General features: G+C 31.8%; 3 protein-coding genes and 1 non-coding gene across 5 annotated transcripts; 2 read left to right on the top strand and 2 right to left on the bottom strand.

Moving 5' to 3' along the window:
• The first annotated feature begins 260 nt into the window (after positions 1–260).
• Positions 261–4292, top strand: PYR4 (pyrimidin 4). Of its 2 annotated transcripts, none has more exons than XM_012219330.4 (8): positions 261–603; positions 698–855; positions 927–1108; positions 1812–1948; positions 2572–2737; positions 2854–2970; positions 3341–3501; positions 3960–4292. In XM_012219330.4, the coding sequence occupies exons 1-8, from the start codon at positions 574–576 to the stop codon at positions 4152–4154; spliced, it is 1146 nt and encodes a 381-aa protein (XP_012074720.1). In that variant the 5' UTR covers positions 261–573; the 3' UTR covers positions 4155–4292. The 2 variants fall into 2 exon arrangements, with proteins under 2 accessions (XP_012074720.1, XP_012074721.1); XM_012219331.4 differs by having other exon boundaries at positions 262–603; positions 736–855.
• A 687-nt stretch (positions 4293–4979) lies between these two features.
• LOC105636183 (polygalacturonase) lies at positions 4980–6427 on the bottom strand. Its single transcript, XM_012219382.3, has 4 exons — positions 5993–6427; positions 5613–5902; positions 5299–5527; positions 4980–5210 (listed from the first exon to the last, which is right to left on the bottom strand). Exons 1-4 carry the CDS (start codon positions 6248–6250, stop codon positions 4992–4994), a joined length of 996 nt encoding a protein of 331 aa, XP_012074772.3. The 5' UTR covers positions 6251–6427; the 3' UTR covers positions 4980–4991.
• A 6303-nt stretch (positions 6428–12730) lies between these two features.
• AUG2 (HAUS augmin-like complex subunit) lies at positions 12731–18235 on the bottom strand. The gene is made up of 6 exons (XM_012219329.4): positions 17654–18235; positions 16560–16685; positions 16311–16415; positions 15286–15354; positions 13909–14022; positions 12731–13255 (listed from the first exon to the last, which is right to left on the bottom strand). The coding sequence occupies exons 1-6, from the start codon at positions 17774–17776 to the stop codon at positions 12884–12886; spliced, it is 909 nt and encodes a 302-aa protein (XP_012074719.1). The 5' UTR covers positions 17777–18235; the 3' UTR covers positions 12731–12883.
• LOC119370771 (small nucleolar RNA U49) lies at positions 18036–18101 on the top strand. The gene has a single exon (XR_005178322.1). It is a non-coding gene; the product is annotated as a small nucleolar RNA U49 (small nucleolar RNA).
• Positions 18236–18300: the final 65 nt, after the last annotated feature.

Raw genomic sequence — 18300 nt, 5'->3', positions numbered from 1 at the left:
CCTTTATTTTCATGCACAGTACAATAAGGGCATATTGTGTCCTTATAAAATGTTTCTCTTTATTTTTAACTGATTTTAACGGCAAAACACCGAGTTTTTGGGTGGAAGGACCTTTTAATTAGAATGAGTAAAATGTCGGGGACTAGTTATATATTATATTAAACGTCGGCAATTACTTAGATAATTATATAAAACCTGAGGGACTAAATAATAATTTTCCCCAATTTTATCTACGGCAGTTCACAGAAGCCGCAATGAAGGGATACTTTATTTGATTGGCAGGAATCAAAGAAACAAGTGGGCACACACATGTTGAATCAAACAACAGGCAGCTTCGAATCTGATGCTCTTCAGAAATTTATAATTTATCAATCATATTAAAGAGGATATATATATTATGGAAAGGATAGATTTTTATTTAATCACTGAGTTGTAGTTCACTGTAATGACGAACTAAATAATAACTCGGTATGTGAAAAACATATACGTGCAGTTAATGCGTACAACCTGTTCGACAAATTGTCCGAATAAAAAAAAAAAAAAAAAAGCTAAAGAAATCTTCTGGATTCGGCAATGATAAAGACTTCAGTTCTTCTTTGCAAGGTGTGTCTCTTTCTCTGTTATCGGCGTCCACTTTCTTGATCCAGATTTATATCTTTTTTTTTTTTTTTTTTTTTTTTTTTGGTTTCTTAATTAGACATTGCCTCTCCCATTCCCATCTTCTAATATTCGAAGAGTTAGGCGATTAAAGTGCAAAGCATCTACTATGGATATGGAGCTTACTCTAACGCGTCCTGATGATTGGCATCTTCACCTTCGCGATGGTGACCTTCTTGAAGCCGTTGTTCCTCACAGGTAATATTCTCTCGCAACTCTGGAGTCTGAGATTTGTATATTTTGCTTTCTAATGCTTGTTTTGCCTGCAGTGCAAGTCATTTTGAAAGGGCAATTGTGATGCCAAATTTGAAACCTCCTATTACCACTACTGCTGCTGCTGTGGCTTACCGAGAATCTATATTGAAGGCACTGCCTGCCAATAGCAACTTTACTCCACTTATGACACTTTATTTGACAGATTCAACAAGTCCGGAAGAGATCAAGCTTGCAAGTAAGTCCAAGTTAGAAGAAGGATCTAGGATACTTTTTTATTGCTGCACATTTAGAAGATAAGATAACACCATCCTTTTTATTTAGTTTTTTTTTCTATTGGTTTATGGTCTGACTGAATAAACTAATATGCATATAGTTGGGCTGCTATAACTATAAGTACTGGTTTCTCCTGTTTTATTTGAAGCCTAGAACTCTAACGAATGTGCCACTAAATGGCTAAAATCACAGTTAAAATTTCGTGAAAGAATTCTAAATTTTGAACTATCAAAGTAGCCTATTTTTCTTGATGACTTGTTTGATGGTTCAGAATTGCCTGATCATGGAATGACTTAAAATGTTGATGGGGAATAAAGTTTTTATTTTCCATGGTAGAATGTTGGTTGTGAGACTAGCAATTTCAAAATTTTGAAAAAAGATAGGAATTGGTTTTTGGTCCACCTTACTAATATTTTGTAAATTGTAATAAACGTCTCTTTGTTGAGAAATTATTCTCTATAAAGGTTTGATTGACTTGGTTTGGATTCTTTGGATGGGCCAGTTTTTCCTTGGCATTTGTTGGATTAGCATGAAGTAAATTATAATTGATGGGGAAGATTCCTTTGATTCAGTTTTTTGTCATTTTTTTTCAAAAAATAACTTTTCCCTATATCCTCTTTTTTTGAATTTTATCATGTCAAAGTTAAGGCTGATTACATAAACAGGAAAGAGTGGAGTCGTTTTTGCTGTTAAGTTGTACCCAGCTGGTGCTACAACAAATTCTCAAGCTGGTGTTACTGATCTTTTTGGGAAATGTCTCCCGGTGCTTGAGGAGATGGTTGAGCAAAATATGCCTTTACTGGTAATTTTACCATATTGGTTTGGCATTCAAATTTCCTTTTGTTCTCCCTTTCCTTGTGTTAGGAGTGTTAAAATTTCATGGAATCCTTTTTTTTCTGTACACTTTAATAAGAGCATGATGAATTTGATAATTCTTTGCAGGTAAATTTTCCAAACTATTTGGGCTAAACAATTGTGGAATTTGATGAAACTCAAAATTTATTATCTGGATAATTCTGGTACTTAATAATTTAGTAGTTGTAAATGGATTATTAAAGCTTGAATAGTAAATGATGGAATAGCAAATTGTATTAATGAATTTAGGATTTAATTATACTGTTTCAGTAAAAATAGTTAATAATAAAGGTGGTCCGGCAATGTATGTACTGGTAAAGTGGATAAATGTTACTATTTGGCTCACTATTGGCATTGTAGCTCAACAAGTTAAATGCTTCATTACATTACTTATTTTTGGAAAGAAATGCTTCATGACTCAAAAATGTATTTCTAGAACCCAAAACAAATTTGCTCTTAAATTTTCCATTTATGCTAATGAGCCATAACTAGCCTAACATGGCTTTTGGTAGAATATTACTTATTGTGTTCACTCATATCTTTCATATACATACGGAATTCTTGCTACAGGTACATGGGGAGGTTACAGATCCAAATGTTGACATATTTGATCGTGAGAAGGTCTTCATTGACACTGTTTTGCAACCCTTAATCCAAAGGCTTCCACAACTAAAGGTTGTGATGGAGCATATCACTACAATGGATGCTGTTAGGTTTGTCGAGTCTTGTGATAATGGTACTGTTAATGTCTCCCATGGAGAAGTGTTGCCATTTTCCTTCCCAGTATTCATTTTCTTTTAGCTTCTTACATATTATATTTAGATTCATATCTAACTTATTTTAATCTTTTAGGATCTGTGGCAGCAACTGTTACTCCTCAGCATCTTGTTCTGAATAGAAATGCTCTATTCCAAGGAGGACTGCAACCACACAGTTATTGCCTTCCAGTACTCAAAAGAGAAACCCACAGTAGGTCTTATTACCATCTTTTAGAATATGAATTGCCCTTTACAATGAAAAGAACCCATAGTTAATCTCTTTCTTTATCGTCAATTCACCCTGACAATTTAAAGTTGATAGTTTTCTAAATATTAAACAATGTTGAGGCTGATAGGGTATTTAGCAATTAGCACTCATAGACCATGCATTCAGTAAGTTTTCTGAATTAAAAAAAAAACCCTGAGAATGATTGTTCCTGAAATTATTTTTTATCTGTTTTGATATAGGAATATACATTTCATTTAGTTATTATTAATAAATAGTATACAGAGGAGTCCGTAACGAGTTATCGCCATTATGTTTCCTCTTTGTTGTGAGCTTATTTGTTTGTCTTTTCTAGGACAAGCAATTGTTTCAGCTGTTACTAGTGGAAGTAAAAGATTTTTTCTTGGGACCGATAGTGCTCCTCATGAAAGAAAGAGAAAGGAATGTCCTTGTGGATGTGCTGGAATTTATAATGCCCCTGTTGCCTTGTCACTATATACCAAGGTTTTTGAAGAGGTAACTTCTTTTGTTATCCATCTGCTTACCAAGTGCCCGTTGTTAATGGTACCTTCCTTTTCTCTTAGCTGCATCAGTGTGAGCTTATGCATTAGAAGCTATTCAACCTCAACTTTTTATGGATGCATCCCAATATAAAACCAATATTTGATTTCTTTCAGTTCTCGTTTCTGGTGAAGGAAACAATGGATGTTCTAACAATGCTGAGAGGAATCATCTAATATTTAGACCTAACCAGTGCATTAAATTTGCTGTTGTTATTGACAGAAAATTTTATCTTTTATTCTGTCTGTTATTATCATAACTTGTCATGTCATGGACCAAATATTTTACTGCTTCCTTGCCTTTTTATGCCATATTACATACATAACTCCAGCTATTTTCACGTCCATATCAACAAGTTTTGTCTTAAACATTCTGTCTTCACAGTATCTTATATGGTAGTTTGCTTGTTCTAGGCTGGCGCACTTGATAAGTTAGAGGCATTTACAAGCTTTAACGGACCAGACTTTTACGGACTTCCAAGGAACATATCAAAGATCAAGTTGACCAAGGCCCAGTGGAAGGTGCCAGAGTCTTTCTCATTTCCGTTCGGAGATATCGTTCCAATGTCTGCAGGAGAGACACTTGATTGGCAGCCAGAATCTATCTGATTTACATTGTTTACAGTAAGAAAAGTAGTCTCTGTTTTTGTTCCTTGTCAATCTTATTGCATAAATTGATAGATGGCTTTTTGTAGTTTCATGAATGTTCCATTCAATATAAATTTATACTGTGATGGAAAGCACAAACATTGACTATTACCTGATTTATTTTCATCGTGGATTAACATAAGTTCCCATTTTAATAACAATAACAAAATACAATCATGTTAGACCATAATGATGATACGTTCGCCCTGTTTGTATTTGAGACTAATTTTATTTTGGAATTCGTTCCTCGAATCAAACTTACCTACCTTCACAAAAATTGTCTGCGGAATTCAAGCATGTCCTATCATTTGAAAGAGATGATATAAGTGTTTGCTGTTGTTTGAAAGAGATGCAATCATGTGTGTGCATTCGTAGGTTATCAACTACACTATAGTTAGGCGAAGTTGGAACGTTATTAGTTCAATAATGTGCTAAGAGTTTGTTAATGGTTCAATTCATAAATAATTAAATATATAAGAGATGTATTAGCCATTAAGCAATAGAAATAGAACAAATAAATCTTTTTCTTTCTATATCTTCCGTTCTCTCTATAATTTAACTCATTTTGTCTCTTTTCTCACTCAGCAAACACCTTGCTAGAACATAAAATGTTTAGTATTCAGTTTGATTTTTTGTTTTTATTTTATTTTAATCGAGTAATGCACTAATCCTAGGCATATAATTGTGGGAAGAAAAAAAAAAAAAAGAATAATCAATATTAGCTTATAAACTAATGAGAATTAATACAATAAATAAATAAATGTAAATTACATTTATATTTACATATATATTTTTTAATCACAAACAACCGTCGGGTTGAACTAGACCAACTGTCTTTCCAATCACATTAGCACAAAACGATTGAGCTACCTGATTTGAGTAAGTCAAATTCACATCATGCAATCTTATCCCATTACATGGAAATTTAGAGCTGCAATCAAATTTTATAGCAACTGATTTAGCTGAAGTTCCCCGAATGCCTTGATATAGTACATCGCTAATTTTTATTCCTGACACCTGCATATAACAAAAAGTTATATTCGTAAGAAAATATAAAAAGATTATATTTATTGAGATCATACTATAATATTTCTTATTTATTAACCTGAGTAGGACAATCTATATTGTGAGGACAATAATGTTGATCGATGACAATGGGATTTTGGACATTACGCATAATGGCACCAACGAACTGAACTCCTTGAACAAATCCATTGCTTGGTCTAGCCCAAGACTTTATCCTAAATCCATTTTGAGTGTCTGCAAAAATGGTACTGTTAACAGTCACATTTCGAACCCCTTCTTCTTCCAAGTCCCAACCTAAGCTTCCAATGCTGTAAATATAATGAAAAATAATATTAATTTTTATAAATAGTATATAAAATTAACTATACGTGTATAATAATGTATCTGACGGACCTAATGCCATGACCAGGTCCGCATCTAATCCGTTCAATGTACAAGTTCTTAGCGCCAGGGCCAATGGAGATACAGTCATCACCAGTTTTAATTACAGAGTTGATGATCACAACATTGGTGGAGTGTTGAACATGAATGCCATCTGTGTTTGGGCTATCTCCAGAAGCTATCACTTTAACTCCTTCAACACTCACATTTTGGCAGCCATTAATGGCTATGTGGAACATTTGGCTGTTTAATGATAACAACCCACTGATCTTTATATTGTTGGAGTTTGTAAACCTCAGTGTCTGCAAGAATTAATTCAGAAACCCATTAAACAAAAATATAATCTTAAATCTGGATAGTAATGATTCAAACAAAAAAAGATATAAACCTACCGTAGCGCCATCAGGGCAGTTACTGCCTTTGGCTTTGCAAGCCCACAAAGGTGACCCGTTAGCATCCAATGCTCCACCAACAATGGAAACACCATTGGCTCCTTTAAAGCTAAGCCAGTCATCAACTTGACCTAGAATGCGATAATCTCCTGGAGCCACCAGTGTCCCATCAATGCGAATGGTGATATCAGAGCTTTTGCAGGAACCTTTAAAAACCATAGCGCCGACCAAATACCTCCCTTTAGGTATATATATCATAGTTGAATCATTAGAGCCACAGGCTGCAGTCCATGCATCAAGAAAAGCATTGGTGGAGTCTGTTACGCCATTAGGTTTGGCTCCATAGCTTAAAACGTTAAAGCTGGTTCTGGCAAATGACGGGTTGATATTCAGCAGGGCAAAGAAAATGAAGAAGAAGAAGAAGCAGTAGATTAGTTTTGCCATGATTAATTAATTATTTGGTAAATGAGAAAGGAAATTCGAATAAGCTAATTGGTATAGTAATTAACGGTAACGGTTAATGACAGGAAGTGGTGGGAAGTTGAAAGAAAGAGAGTTTGTGTGGAGGTTTAATGCTTAATAGGGTATTTATATATAATAAAATAAATTATAAATAAAGTAGAATTTAAGAGAGAGAGTATTATTAAAAATGGAATTAAAGTGCAAGAAAGCAGCGCCGGAATATAACACAGGTAAACTCCGGTGACCGTACATGTATTGCTTGTTTTTAAATTGACAGCGTTAATAAAAGTCAACTTAATTAGGTTAAATATACAAATACTAATTAAAAGCTAAGTTTTTTAATCTAATCATCATTATCCGATTGGACAATATAAAAGTTAAATTAATGTTGATAATTAGTACATAAGCGTACGTGTGTAATAGATACAGAGCCCTCATCATCACTTACAAATCAAGCTTCCTGAGTTGCAAAGGATGTGAGGGTAACGATGGAAAATAAAGTTTTTAAGTCCAGCTTGCAAAGAAACTTTGTATTCACATTTATCAGTTTCAGACTATTTTAAATTTTAATGCAAAACTTCAAACTTCTAGGAACCCAAACTTGCACTTCTATCTTCATGAGTTTTGATATGAACTACACGGGAACTCGTGTGATATTTTTATTTTATTTGAATTATAAAATATGTAATAAGAAAATATAAATATTAATAATAATAATTATTTAAAAAAAAACAATAAAATGAACTACTAATAATCTAACACTGCATTTTTTTATATGTAAATTACTTTTTTTTAAGAATATATATATATATTACTTAATTTCTTATTTGTTCGGAGAAGAATTCATTCAAATTCTATAACTTGAAAATCAAATTTTAAAGATTTCAAACAACACGAAAAATATAGTAATATAATAAAACATAATACACAATAAAAAAAATAAAAGTATGCTTTATTTAGAAAAATAAATTGAACCGATAATCAATGTAAGGTAAAAAAACGTGATAGATAAAGAAAAGAGAGTTTATATATTCAAGCAAGACAAAAAAATGAAATGTGGGAAAATTACGAGTAGAGAAATTATAAATTAAAATATTTATAGAAGCTAATTTGTAAACAGATCATAAAAAGAAAGGTTTTAGTTAATTTTTAATTTGATGAAGGCATATTTTTCTTATTTGAATTTTAATTTTAGTGATATATATCTTAAAAAAGACATATTATCTTAAATAAGGGAGTTTCATTTTCTAATTTACCACTTATGCAATTTAATTTTAAGAGCCAAATTTTTCCTACCCAACTAAAAATTAAATACTCAAATTCTATAAACTCTCTGTTTAGTGGAGATGTCACATAAGCACACGTGAGAGTGATCATGATTCTCTTTTTATATATATATATATATATATATATATGATGATAATGATGATATGACTAAAAAAAAAACAGTTTAAAACGTATTTTTCCATTATTAATTTTTGTACTAGTTAGCAACCGAAAATATGTTGTGAATGTGAACCGTGATTATTAATTTGAAGAAATCCATTTCTAAATCTGTAGCTAAATATACTACTGAATGAGAATCCATTACTAAATCCACTGCTATTTTATATCTACTACTAAATTCTTCATTGTTAAATTAGTTGATACGTCCAACATCATTTTGACTGATTCATATAGCTGATAACTGATTTGTATTCAATAACAAGGTTATAGAGATTTGATAAGAATTTTAATCAGTACTTGATAACTAAAATTAGCTAATTTATAAGTTTGTATGTTGCAGGTATTTGGTAAAACTTTAGTATTTGGTGGTAGCTAATCTATATTTATATCATAGTCTCAGTCTCCAAATATAAATCATTTAAAATTTTTTAATGGCAATTAAGGAATTAATTAATTCTTTTAAATTATAACAAAATCAATGGTAATTGAACAAATTATCATTCATATCAAAATTACTACTATTAAAATGGGCCTAAACTCGTAAATTGTCCGGAATTATCCGTAATTTTTATGAATCTAAATAGAGGAATTGAGACTCGTTTTTAAAATGAGCTTTTTTTTACCTGGTCCATTTTTAACCAAAGCTCGTGCGGACTGGGCCGAACCGGATGGATCTGCGGGCCCCTCTTTGAATGAACATACAAAGCAATAGAAACTCAAGAAAGTAATAAAGTTAAAAAAAAAAAAGAAAAAAGAAGACAGACTATGTAAAAAAAAAGGAAAGTAAAATTTTTGGTTTCCTTTTTCTTTCTTTCTTTATATATATATATATATATATATATTGGATAAAAACTGAATCTCATTATGAGAAATAAGGGGCTAAATCAGCCAATACAAGTTGATGAAAAGGTTAAGGAATATCTTCAATCCAAATTTGCTCTAACACAGTAGAAGAGAGAGCATATTGTGTCAATCCATAGGCCAATTGCATGTCCTACTAATAAAACTATATGAAAAAGAAGGAAATTCAGCTGCGACAGCATGAATTTGGAGAATGCGGGTACCTAGCTCAGACAAAGGAGTGTCCCTCTCTCGAAGAAGCTTTACCACACTCTGACAGTCGGATTCAATATTCACAGCCGCAAAACCAAGATCCCTGGCTCGTCTTAGTCCAAAAAGAATAGATTCTGCCTCAGCATTTTCCTCCGAAAGGGACATTGGTCACAAAGCACAACCTGAGGCCATAACCTCCCCATGATTATTTCGCACAACCATACCAACCCCACACTCATCAAGCCTGGCTGCAGCATTAGTATTAATCTTATATAAGCCTTCCTCCGGCGGTTGCCACTGCAGAATCTGATTGGATTTCCTTTGCTGGGTCTGGCTTAAGCTCTCCTTACTTCCTTGAAATTCCAGCAATAAAAAGTAGCCCTTTGAGCAAAATATCGTTAGGAAGTAAAAAACGGCTCATAATATAAGTAGGATTGCCTGGATTACCGCTTTGAGCAAAATTTCCTTGCTACTCTTGAAAGAGTTTTTTCCTTCTAGCTCTTAAATTTTTTTTGGCAACTCTATCAACAAGGTTGCTAAACATCTACTTCTTTTTTCTCCCAATAATTTTTGGTAGCCCTAAATACTTCAAATGTTGAGCAACGGCTTTGACCCCCAACTTCCTTCTAATCTCCTCTTGTTGACCATATATATATATATATCCTGTAGAAAGACGGGCAAAAAGCATTTTTTAAAAACATACATTTATTTATTATTTCTTAAAAAATTCAAAATGTCTTATATTTTGAGACGGAAAGACTATTTGACTTTTTTAATTTTATAAAATAATTATTAATAAAATTATCTTTTTCAAGTTTAATTTATTTATAATTAGTTAAAAGTAATAAATTTCTACTCCTCCCAAAAATAATAAACCCAATTTTATTACACATTTTAAGAATAATTATTTTAGCTATAATTTTTTTCCTTATCTTTTTATATGTCCCTTAGAGATTCTAAATATCATATATTAATGATTCTTTAAGACTTTTAAAATAGGATAGGTGGTTAGTATATCAAAATTTCATAATTAATTGTTTTAAGACTCTTTTTCCACTGTCTGAAAAGTATATATCATCAACATCAAATATTTATATGGATTATTATATAAAGATATTATGGGAAAGTGAAAAAAAAAAATATTTCTAAAAATACAAATGAGATTATTATTTTGGGATATGCAAAAAAGAAATTGAAACTATAATTTTAGAACATAAGAAAGTATTAATACTATTTTCAAATTTAATTAGTATTTTCAGTTTTATAACACATTAAAATAATAAAGAATATTATCACTTTAAAAATTAAAAAATATATTATACAATATAATATATAAAAATAATTATATTCTTAATCTTCATTTTATACTTTAATGTAATTCAACAATTAAATGAAATGAAACTATATGGTTCAACAAAAATATGCTCAGACAAAACCAAAATAAAATTAGGTTGGTTAGCTCTAATGGTGTTAGAGTTCATAGCTCATCAAATTTTTTCTTTTCTAAAAAAAAAAAAATTGTTCTTAATACTTTTTTTTTACTAATTAAAAATTTTCAGACACCATTAACAAAAACAATGTACAATTTTTTATTGAAGGGAACATACCAAATTGCATTAAAGAGAATCAAGAAAGAAAGTATTTAAAATGAAATAGGGAGGGATAGCGGCCTGACCGATTCATTGAATCACCGGTTCCGGTTAACAGAACCGACAGATCAAAATTTTTAAAATGTTGAACCTGAACAAACCCTTGCCGGTTCCTGTCCGACTCCGGTTCCAGCCGATTCCGGTGGGGTTCTATTGAACCGACGGTTCCGATTACGATTTCCTACAATATATTTTTTTTTTTAAAAAAAAAAAAATTGGTTCAAACGTTACATCTTTCTTTGAATATGAGTTTAAAAAATATTGGTAAATTTTATTTTAAATAAATTTTAGAATGCTCATACTCATATAAGAATAAAATTAATTAATTTTACAAAATAATCAAATACATTATCACTTTATTTTGTTTAAATGTTATTAATTAAATAAATTATAAGAAAATTTTGAAAAATGCTTCAAACGAATGTAATTTTAAACTTAGTAAACAATTTAAAAGGGTAAAAAAAAAGTTAAAATTAATATAAGTTTAGACTAAATATTTATCTCTTTTTTTACCATTTTAGTTTTTAGATTTTTAACTTTTAAAGTAAAGTGTATTTAAAAAAGTATATTACATAAAGTATATCATGTATTAAAATATTATTGAGACTTTTAGAGATGTATAAAATAGGTTAACTGATTATCATTTTGAAAATAAAAATAGAAAATTTTCGATTCGAACCGGACCGGAACCGCCGATTCAGGGTCAGTTTAGATTCAGATTTTAACATTCACATAAACTTTAACCGCCCTTGAACCGTCGGTTCCAGTTCAAAACTTTAAATCGACGGTTCTAGTTCATCTACAATACGGTTCAATTTCGGTTCAAAATCAACCGTTGGCCATACTTAGATAGGACCCATTCTTTAAGGTCAGGAATGGAATAAGTACGTGTTGTTCTGACTTGGAGATAAAACACACAGAACATTGCAAATTTGCAATAATTCTCTAAGAAATGACTTACAGTCATCCACAACACATCCAAATATGTTCTATCATATTGAGAAATTTTAGTTTTCAAAACTCTAAAATGAATTCAAAATATAGAATTCATTTGTAAAAAAAATTTTTATGTTTGGAATAAATTCACTGTTGAAAATTCATTTGCATTTATTTTCTAAAATCTCCTTGTATAATAGTTGTTAGATCGTTGGTTTAGCAGGATGCTTACTGCGAAGAAGTTTTTGCAGTATTGGATGGATAATGATTCCTACCAAAGCAAAACCGTGAATATGTAGTTTAAGGCCTAAATAGAATTCCTCATAATTGCAGATGAAATATTGTGGAGTAAAAGACATTTGTGACTGTCGAAGCAAGCTTCTGCAATTAATTAGAATTTGATAAATATTCCTCAGTAATTCTTTTAAAATTGATAAAAAGTCCAGTAAAATAATAAATTTTAGTTAGTTATCAGTATAGAATATTAATTTAACTTTTTATTTTGTCATTTTTTACGCATGGAATTGTAGTTAGGATTTATTAAAATTATATTGCAATGAGATCTCTTATAAAAATAAATGTTATTCATTACAGCGTAATTTTATTCATATTGAATCATTACTTGTTGTCAATATTATATAAATAAATAAATATTTTATTTTCAAGAAGAATAAATTATTTTTTATTTTAATATTAGGTACAAAATAATATTTTACTCGTTAAATTGGATGCAATTTGAAATTAGAGTTAAATTCAGAGTATTAAGAGAAAAAAATTGAATTTATAATACAATGAAAACTATTTTAGGATTTTTTTTTTTAATGATTTAACCCAAATTAACAGTACTGAATGATTACTCCAGATACTACTGGCTGCATTAAAAAATAATCCAACGAGCAAAACAACTGACTGTTAAGCTGGAAATGGCATTTTATACCCATATTTTATCAAACAAATAGCTAAAAATATCATATGCCTTTCTTTTCATGCCGTTTAGAACAGGCCAGGCAAGAAAGCAATGACCAAAAAAATGTCCCCTTAGAATCACTTCTCTCATCTCTATCCGCACCATGCTACTGAACTAATGTTTCAAATCAAAATAAAGCATAACATTAAAAAATCTAAGAAAAGTAAACCACAATCAATATGCAGAAAAAAAGAAAAGCTTGCTACAAAATGATCACTGGCAACATTCAACAAACAGTGACAATATATATATTGATATATAATTCCCACAAGAATTTCCGCTACTTAACTACACAAGCAAATGAAGATTTCAAGTTATTTAATACTTCTAATGCGAGAATTTCAATCCAAGGAAAACATAATACAAAAGACAAGGGATTTACTGTGTACCATTCTTTTTAATGGACGGAGGCCAGGACAATCTCCTGTGACTTGTGCCATCAACTTGATGAAGGTCGCCCACTTCGCTACTTTCATCATCTGCTTCTTGCCCCTTAAATTCTTGTTTCTTATGGCTTTTGATTGCCAAGTCATCAAAACTAGATTCATTTTTCCAAGGAGGTGGAGTTATACAATCTGAATCCCCTGGCAGTCTATGCGAGAGATCATTTGCTGGTGTTGTTGGCAAAGAGGAATCTGAAGGGCCAACTCTTAAACTTTGCAGTGTAGCAAATGATTCTCTCATGGCAGACATTGCTTCGAAGAAACGGGTACAGGACGCTAAGGCAACAGGAATTGGACGTAGCATTTCCTGAATGAAAACAGCCAAAAGAATATGTAAAATGGGAGGCAAAATATTCCATGCATAACATATACTTCAATGTTTTCATGAAAAATTATAATTTTGGTGACACTGTAAAAAGTTTGCTATCATATATAGAAGGATATTGATATGACATTTCATGACATGTTGAGTTTGTGTATATCAGAAATAAGATCCTCTCTAAAATAACATAAATATAATTAATAATGCTTCAGGAAAATCCTCTTAAGTAACTATAAAGTTTGAGTTTGACATCCTGAAAAAAATTTAATGAATAGAGCTCGTACTTACAAAATCTAAAGCAAAACTAAGTATACAATAAAAAGACCTTAATTATTGTAATTGGCCACCTCTTTTCCTGTGTTTACAATTCCATGCTATAAATTACTTCACACTTAGGCTATTGAATACCAGAATGCAATAGTTCTACATGGTTTCTTAAAGATACCAATTTCTCCCATGATTATATCATCTCACATAGAGCAATATAGTCGGATTTAGTTAATACTAAGAAAGTGCAACTGATGGAAGAACATATTTGGCAATAAACCTAAGATCACCACAAACATATGCTAAAGGCATACAACATGTCAAAAGAATGAATAAATGCAAAATAATGCACAATGTTTCGACAAGCATACCCCCCAAACTGAAGGAGACTCCTTAAAGTTCTGACTCCATTGGAAATCTGAAACAGATGCTGTCAAGGCACCATAATCACTTGCAGCCTTCATCAGTAGTTCTGAAAATTGCTTCTGCATATTAAATGCGAATGACCAAGGAACACCAATTAACCATTCAATAGCCCTGACTGAAGTATAATGTAAAATTAAACTCAAAATTCATTGTTTGCAGTATTGTGATTAATTTATATATCATCAATAATAGCAGCTGAATTTTTTTTTTTTCTTTTTTTGCATATATTCACTATCTGCAGTATTGTGATTAATTTTATATTTCATCAATAGTAGCAGCTGAATTTATTATTTGCATATTTGATGGACCAATGACCTTCCAACTAATAAAATTTCTACATTGTAGTTACTAACTTTACTTCCCTCATCTTATCTGGATAGGTATATATGGCAATACAATATTACTGTTCATTCTCCAAATTCTTTATTTATTACACTATTTCAAACTTGGTTAACATGCATTATGATGATTCAAAGGAGAAATGCCAGATCCATTAAGCAATAAATTTCAATGTCAAAGAAAGCTATTTTATTAACTGGTCCTATTCTGCGCAGCATATACTAATGTACACTTATTTTCTTTTTAAATCATTCCTAGAAAGTTCATAGTATACCAAACATCAACTTTGCACATTTTTCATGTCAGTGACAAATACTGTTTGACCTAGAGCTGTAAGCACAAGCAAAACATAATACCAGAAATATGTAGAAGAGGAGTTCTCATGTAATGGATCTTGATAAATTTGAAAAATTCATTCAGCAAAGGTTAATCTTAAAGCCTATTAAAAGTGTCAGCGTTTCATCTAACCTAAGAATTTGACATTTGAATCCCAATTTAAGTTTCCTAGATGGTCTCACAGTCACAGCTATGAAATTATTAAGACAAAGTTCAGTCAATCAATGATACAAAAATCATGTAGCACTTAGAAGTAACATAAAAAACTGTACTCTAGCCTTTTAGACTGCAAATCATGCCAGTTGGATGTGAACCATCATTACTGTTCTTTATCATCATGGTTGGATGTGCTCTATAACTACCGATTAAGGACAAGCATCATTTCCCACATTTGATTGGCAGATGATGGACTTCAAAGGCTTTTCCATTGAAAGCCACAAATCATCAATATAATCAAGGTTTTCAGGCCAAGCACCAAACACAATATGCACCCTCGAAACAACAAGCCCATGATATTAATTACTAGAGTTTAAACATTTCTACTCTCAGTGCAAGTGAACATGGATTTTGATATACAATGCAAATGAAAAATCAATATAGAAAACCTAAATGCTTACTCAAGACTACATTATCATTGGATGAACAACCTGGTATTCTGCTTCAACTGGAATACAATCTAGTGAATATGGTTGTTGGAGACGAGCTATAATTCGGTCCTGCCAACATTTGGGAGAACAAAAAATACAAAAAGAATGTCATTAATGCAAACAGAATTGCCAGAAAAAAATTGAAACAGCTAAAGAAAGACTACTGCTTTGACAAGAAGGTTGTGCAAAATGATAATAAAGGCAAAATTAATTCATAATCACTCTGAATTACAAAACTGGTACAAACACAAACCAGTACGTACCTAGTTCTAACCATAATACTTGGAGCAAAGGAACCCTCTATCATGGATGTCCCAAATAAGTTATTGATAAATTATCCTACAAAATGTTTTCAAAACTTTCCTCCTTTAAGCATAAAGTCTCTGCAGCATGAATAGGCTTAGTCTATGTCTTTGGAATAGTTTCCAGCAAAAACAAATATGACACATCAAAAAAGTTGCTCCTAGGCAACCTTTGTCGGTTCTTGTAATTCTTTTCCCCCTAAAATGCTTTTGACAATCAGAAACCTCAATCACCATCCCCCTACTCCCAAATCAGGTGGTTAAAACAATTAAGTATGTGTAATACTAAAATTCACTCAAACAAACTATGTCACAAATCAGATATTCCACAATAGATAGCAATAAGTCAACAAGAGTATGTTAGAACCATATTATATATCTGAAGTAATTCATTTTGTATTTAAATTGTTGGGAATAAAAATCGATCAAATTGCATATGGTTCTTTAGATATGCAAGTTTGAATTACAGCATGAGTGAAAATCCAGGTAAATTCATGCAAGTCTATGCATGAATGTGCTGCATATGTGATTCTGGAGAATGCAGCTTTCTCAAGGCTTAAATGACATGTGAAGTTTCAATTTAGCAATCAACACAGAATCCAGGTAAATTCATGCACATCTACATATGAATGCGCTGTTTATATGATTCTAATAATGCAGCTTCCTTTTGAGGCTTAAATGACATGTGAAGTTTCAACTTAGTAATCAACACAGATAACTTACCTTATTCTGAATAACATCCTTCAGTATAGTGGTAATCCTTGCCAAAGTCTCAATCTTCTTTTCCATTTCACTCACATGTGTCAAATGTGCCACATTTTTGTCATCCTAAATTTTCATGGCAAAAGTTAATGTTAATTACTACTACATACAAAATCATAAGCCCGTTAGCAATGTAAAAATTCCTCTTCTTATCAATGCTCTGTAGATTGTAAACTGATATGGGGAGCAACATGAATAAAGATGCTTCACCTTTCGACCTTGAAGTTCCACTTGTAGATCTGCTATTTTTCTTTGTACAGTAGTTAATTCTCTTAAAACCCTTATCAAGTCACCACCTTTTTCACCAGTAGTAGTGGATAAGTTCTGGATTTCTTCCTGCACAGAATTAAAAGAACAAAAATTATGAGCTCAATAAATCTTCTAGCACCCACACACATGTATAATTGATAAAGCCAAATATATACTGCATTTTAGTAACCTACTGAGTAAGCCGATAAACAGGCACTGCAAAGATGAAAGAAAATATACTTGGAACTCATAAATAAAAATGGCAATAACAGTGACTAGAAAATCAAATGACTTTTTTTTAAAAGAAAAAGAAGCATTTAAAAGAGGAATGGTATATAGTTTTGACCAAAACTTAGTTAAGGATTTACATCACAGAAAAATTTGGCGGATTTTAATATAGAATGAATATAATATGCCATAGATGATCACCAACATCAATTTACTTATTGACAAATATAAGCTGTGTCAAAACATTTACATTAATCCTAAGTTTACTTTTGCAGTTTGTTTGTTTCTTTTTCTTCTTCTCAAAAGATATGCAACAAGCAAATTCAGTAATTTATCTATTAGAGCAAAGTTAGCACCGTTAAGTTAAGAAAATCAAGTCACATTACAGTGATGGAGTGCCACTCTAATAGTGTAGAAGGTCAAGGGTTCAAATCCAGATAAAGCCTATTTGCTTCACTTCCCAGTCTCTAATCCTTCACAAGAAATTATGAATTCCCATGTGCATGACGACTTGTATGATCTCTACTAAGCCTTTTCTTCTCCATTCCCATTCAGTAAACACTCATTATACATATATATATATATATATATATATATAAAGTGAAATATTTTAATCAGATTACCCCCGGTTATAATCCCAGTTGCTCAAAAATAAACCTAGCCTAAAAGGAAAATAACAAAACAATCCATCCAAGCAATGTAAAACAATAACTGAAACAAATATCACTGAGAATATAAATTTAGGCGTGCAATAGAACAGAAAAAGTAATCAGTCGATAACAACACGCCATCACAGTCCACATCAAAGGGGGACATAAAAGAGAGACCTGAGAAGGAGGAGGTGCAACGGAAAAACCAAGATCGGCGGCAATGGAGAGGGCATCGGACATGCCTCCGATGCGTCTGACAGGCTTTTTGCTAACCCATGTTGTGTCGCTTCCCATCAACATTTGATTTACCCAAACACGGCCTTATTCTTTTTAGAGAAGACCGTGTCGTTGGACGGCAATTTGAAATTTTCGAAATCAGTTATTGTAAAGCTTGACGGAGACTGTAACCGTTAGTCTTTTCTCTTGCTCAGCTCTCGTCCTCGGCCTTACGTCTCAGGTACTATTTTCAGCAGCTTCGAGTATAGTTTCTTATGCTTTATATCTACAGATCCATCGATTTTGCGTTTTTAGGAGTTTGATTTTAGAAATTTTGCTAATTTCCAGATGAGGAAGAATTCCCGTTAGATAGGAAGTGCCGTATGACACTTTAATCAGCAGCGGTCATACTCAAAACTCACTTTTCACATCCGCCAATTCCAGTCCTTCTGATTCGTTCCCTTTGTTGTTTCGTTTTCTGGTTCGATTGTTGATTGGTCGGGATCTGTGGGTGACAGTGTGCCGTTGTGTGGGTGATTTGAAACGGGTCTCTCTGGGGGTATTATTGTGATTGTGATTATTTTTTTCTTTTCAAAGGGTTATTTATT

The sequence above is a fragment of the Jatropha curcas genome, chromosome 4 (assembly GCF_041381405.1).
Source record: "Jatropha curcas cultivar XTBG-Jc1 chromosome 4, XTBG_Jcur_1.0, whole genome shotgun sequence".
In the NCBI taxonomy this organism is placed as follows: domain Eukaryota; kingdom Viridiplantae; phylum Streptophyta; class Magnoliopsida; order Malpighiales; family Euphorbiaceae; genus Jatropha; species Jatropha curcas.
Note: the sequence above shows the minus strand (reverse complement) of the source record. Positions and strands in the feature narration are given on the sequence as shown.

Bases quoted from the DNA above. Each gene is read 5' to 3' on its own strand.
- PYR4 (XM_012219330.4), top strand. From the start codon at position 574: ATGATAAAGACTTCAGTTCTTCTTTGCAAG. The intron at 604-697 runs GTGTGTCTCTTT...TTTCTTAATTAG, and splicing joins CTTCAGTTCTTCTTTGCAAG to ACATTGCCTCTCCCATTCCC. The intron at 3,502-3,959 runs GTAACTTCTTTT...TGCTTGTTCTAG, and splicing joins ATACCAAGGTTTTTGAAGAG to GCTGGCGCACTTGATAAGTT.
- AUG2 (XM_012219329.4), bottom strand. From the start codon at position 17,776: ATGTTGATGGGAAGCGACACAACATGGGTTAGCAAAAAGCCTGTCAGA. The intron at 16,416-16,559 runs GTGAAGCATCTT...ATGAAAATTTAG, and splicing joins TGGAACTTCAAGGTCGAAAG to GATGACAAAAATGTGGCACA. The intron at 13,256-13,908 runs GTATGCTTGTCG...GTTTTCATTCAG, and splicing joins AGTCTCCTTCAGTTTGGGGG to GAAATGCTACGTCCAATTCC.
- LOC105636183 (XM_012219382.3), bottom strand. From the start codon at position 6,250: ATGATATATATACCTAAAGGGAGGTATTTGGTCGGCGCTATGGTTTTT. The intron at 5,528-5,612 runs GTCCGTCAGATA...TTATATTTACAG, and splicing joins GGACCTGGTCATGGCATTAG to CATTGGAAGCTTAGGTTGGG. The intron at 5,211-5,298 runs GTTAATAAATAA...TGTTATATGCAG, and splicing joins ATATAGATTGTCCTACTCAG to GTGTCAGGAATAAAAATTAG.